Raw genomic sequence first — 4,163 nt, 5'->3', positions numbered from 1 at the left:
GTGTTAAATTGCAAGTGTTTCAATTTCACAAAGGTATTTTGTTGCAAATACATTAAATTACGGAATTATCTCAAATTGTAGAACGTTAATATTTTTGCTAGAGGAAAAGACGTAGGAAATATAGATATAAATATTTAATAAATCAACCAAATAGTGGGGATAAGCAAACCTTCATTTCTTTTATTTTCTTTATACGCACTCTGATGCTAGCAGAGAGATGATCAGTGTCGTGGATAAATATTTTAGTCTTAATAGAATTCTTTTGCTGATAGTTGGTTTATGGCCTTACCAAAAATCGAAACTTGCCCGACTACACTCATTTTGTTGCATTAGTATTATTGTAACGTTTATTATATTTCAGGTATGTTGATATTCTGATTGTATTATTCTATTTAATATACAGATTTTCTCGATATTTTTTTTTTATTAATTTGGAGATGTTTCTTTAATAAAAACATAGATTGAGAGTGACAAATAATTGAGTATCTAAAATTCCTTTAAATTAAGCTACAAAGATGTTAACGAGTAATCAAATCTACGTTGTTTTAATAATATTAATAATTTTAAATAGATTGTTAAATATATGAGACACTATCAAATAATTATAAATTATTGTTTTACATTTTACAATATTAAACAAAGTAGAATGGTCAATTATCGGCAGATAGAAAACAGATAGAAAGCAAAGCGAATTGTTTCAAGCGTTTGGCTCCAAAATAAATTAAACATTTTTACATTGTATGATTAGGCAGAATACATAGATTACTTTGATAAGAGATAAAAATATGTATGTTTCTAACTTCTTCAGGAAATTATTGATTACAGTTTACAACATTTCTAACTACTAAATGTACTACAGACCACATTATAAAGATTTTCGCTTTGTCTTCTGGTATCAGTGCCTTTGTAATAAAATACAACTCATTTTGCGTTAACAGTAATACAGTAAGTTAATTATTTATTATATTTGTTTAAATAAACTTTTATAATTCTACAAAATATAATTTTTTTATTTTAAACCATTTACTAATTGCTTCAGCATACAGGCTGCGGAATTGCTTGCCGCTTCCGCAATTTGTGTGCAGGAGCTGTAAAAAATACAAAAATAACATAAGAACTTATTAAACAAACAGATAAAAAATTTAATGGAACAACTTCAGTGTATTTATGATGATATAATGGACAAAAACGAAATTACCATCATAGATAGATATGCGGACATTGCAAAACGTTATACGATTACATTTACAAGTAAGACAATATGTTTTATTTTTTATTTATTTTATATCTAAAATATCCAAAATATATTCAAAAGTTTGAATTTTTTATAACATAAGAAATATTTTAAATTTAGCAAAGCGCCATTTTTTATTTAAATTTATATTAAAAGGTATATCTAATAATGAAAACAGCAAGAATCAATTTTTAAATTTTTAAAATTAAATATTTTATTCTGTAGTTTTTTCTTTTCAATACTTTTCAATTCTTATTATAATAAAATGTATGTAATTTTATCAGATGTCAAATGTCTTATAATACAATACAATATCTAATAATTATGTGTAAAAAGCATTTCATTTTTTTACTACGGTTGTAAATATTAAATTTTTAATTTATACATGTATATTTATTACTTATAACTCAAATAAAAAGCAAACTTTAATAATTGTTAAAAGCATTAAATAAAAAATAATGATGAAAAAGGGACAATCTGCATTTGAAAATATATTTGAATTATGGGAAAAAAATCATATATCAAATACTATGTATACAGTATCTACCCTAATATAAATTTTAAAATTTCAGATTGTTAAAAAACTACAATTTATATAACTAAGTCTTTATAATGTTGTTTCTTTTGTAGTATGTCTCTGTTGCAGTATATCTGTTGTTACTGTCGTCCAATTGTGGCCAGATTTTGACATTATTTTATCCGCAAACAAGTCTCGATCATATCGTCTACAAGTCTCAACTGAGTATTTTATGGATCAAGAAAAATATTATTACCTGTTGCTGCTCCACATAAATTTAGCTTTATATATGGGATTAACCGTATTAGTAGCAACAGGATTGATGCTCCTTGCATTCCTTTACCATGCCTGCGGAATGTTTGAAATTGCTAGGTAAGGTAAAAGCAATAAATATTAAAATAATTAAAAAGTTAAAATTAAAAAAAATTTAATTTTTTATATCTGAAAATTTCAAAATCAAAAGTTTACATTGAAAAATGTAGATTAAGAAATATATAGGGAAGACCGCGGCGAAGTCCCAACCTACCATCACTTTTCGGTTAATCAGTTACTTGTTAGACACTCTATATGTACAGTGGTATACAATGAAATGTCTATATGTATAATTCTTTCAGCTATTAAAAAAAAAAAAAACTTTTAATAATATGAAATCAAGACTCGATGAGAAAAAGATATTTTCGATTTTTCTCCTATTAATAAATTAATTTTTAGCTTTCTCATCGTGTGATATAATGACAAATGTTTCTGACTTGTAGAGAACTACGTTAATACATATACGTATAAGCACGTTTAAAAATTACAACTATTTAATCTCGGAATTATTATTCGCCTAACATTGTCATATAGTAACTTTCTTAAATTCTTAAACAGTCATAATAGCTAAATTATTTACAGTTATCGTATCAAAAATGCAATAGACATTTATATATCAAGTATTAAACTAAAAAACAAGAGTTTAGTTTGCAAAGGCCTCATTTACGGTGTATATATTCATCGGAAAGCAATGATGTTGGTATTTATATTCTTTAATATCTGTATAATACATGCAATATCAAATCACACACATATTTTTTTAAAGGTTTTCCGATTATCTAATATCTAGATTTGAGATATCTTTCATGTTTTTAATAGTGGTCAGTGTAATTAATTTGAGCCTTAATACTTTTCGAGTAAGTCTCGTTTCGCTTGTTACAAATTCACATTTAATGAATTGTGTAACATTCCTGTGTTGTTTTATAATTTGTATTAATAATCTCAATCGCATATTTTTAGTAATATAGTTTTAACAAATTAAAAATTTTAGATTGAAGTTTGTAGAAAAAATTTTTTAATTAAAATTTTTTTATGTTATTTGGTATAGTATTCAGTAGCTATCTTTTGAAACTAAATTTTAAATCCTTGTCCAGGTTTTTTTTAATAATTCACATTTTTTAAATACTAAATGTAAAACATTTTATGACAAAAACATTGCTAATTTAGATTAATTATAAACACTGTAGCCTTGACATAAATATTTTATTTAGATTTTTTATTATATACTACCTATAAAATTTTTTTTAATATTATTTATTAAAACAGCTGATATTAATTTGATTGAAAGAATTTGTCATTACAATATAATACAATAGCAATAAGAAATATCGTATAACTGTAGGTAAACTTGCAATTGATAGATGGATTCGTTTATTTATAAAAATAGTTACAATCTAAATGATAAGTTGTAGTTAAAATTTCTATAGTAATTTTGTAATCGATTGTAAAGAATCTAATTCAAATTGTGATTTAAGAGTTGATTTTAGCACTAAAATTCGTACATTAGCTTTTTCAGATGTTATCATCATCCACATATAATATTGAGGAACTTCTAATAACTCTTATATCAACAGGTATTTGTTTTATATACATGTTCTTAGCCAACTTCATCGGACAAGAAATTACAGATCATTATGATCTCATATTTGCCACTGCGTAAGAAATATCGTAGTTTATTACATTATACAGGATATTGTTTTACAAACTCTGCTATCGAAGTTAATACAATACTATAGTTAAAATAATACATACAGTAAATATACGTATGCTGTGAAAGTTATAAGTATCTTTCTTTCTCAAATTGTTAGATTTTTATATTATTATTATATATGTAGATACAAAGTTCAGTGGTACATAACTCCTCTCTACATACAAAACTTCATATTATTTCTATTGCTAAGAGGCAACAAGTATTTTGGTCTGAATGTTGGTGGATTGTTTGTTGGATCCTTACCATGTTTTGCTTCGGTATAACATAAAATATTTTATATGTCGTAATATATTGAATGTATTATACCTTGAGATAACGAAACAAAATTATTATCTTTTGTTATAGCTAGCAAACGCGTCTTTGTCTTTTTTTATTGTCATGTATTCTGT

At 24.8% G+C, this 4,163-nt stretch overlaps 1 protein-coding gene across 1 annotated transcript; it reads left to right on the top strand.

The window, feature by feature from the left end:
- Positions 1-204: 204 nt before the first annotated feature.
- LOC112457658 lies at positions 205-4,154 on the top strand (the record flags this gene model as incomplete). The annotated part of the gene is made up of 9 exons (XM_025020836.1): positions 205-361; positions 826-945; positions 1,134-1,251; positions 1,865-2,123; positions 2,646-2,759; positions 2,830-2,920; positions 3,571-3,719; positions 3,899-4,031; positions 4,120-4,154. Coding segments are annotated over exons 1-9 (1,163 nt in total), but the record flags the coding sequence as incomplete, so codon positions are not given.
- Between the last annotated feature and the right edge of the window lie 9 nt (positions 4,155-4,163).

Source organism: Temnothorax curvispinosus, unplaced genomic scaffold, assembly GCF_003070985.1.
Source record: "Temnothorax curvispinosus isolate PA1 unplaced genomic scaffold, ASM307098v1 QBEX01008042.1, whole genome shotgun sequence".
In the NCBI taxonomy this organism is placed as follows: Eukaryota; Metazoa; Arthropoda; class Insecta; order Hymenoptera; family Formicidae; genus Temnothorax; species Temnothorax curvispinosus.
The sequence above is the reverse complement of the archived record's forward strand: the minus strand, read 5'-3'. Positions and strand labels throughout refer to the sequence as shown.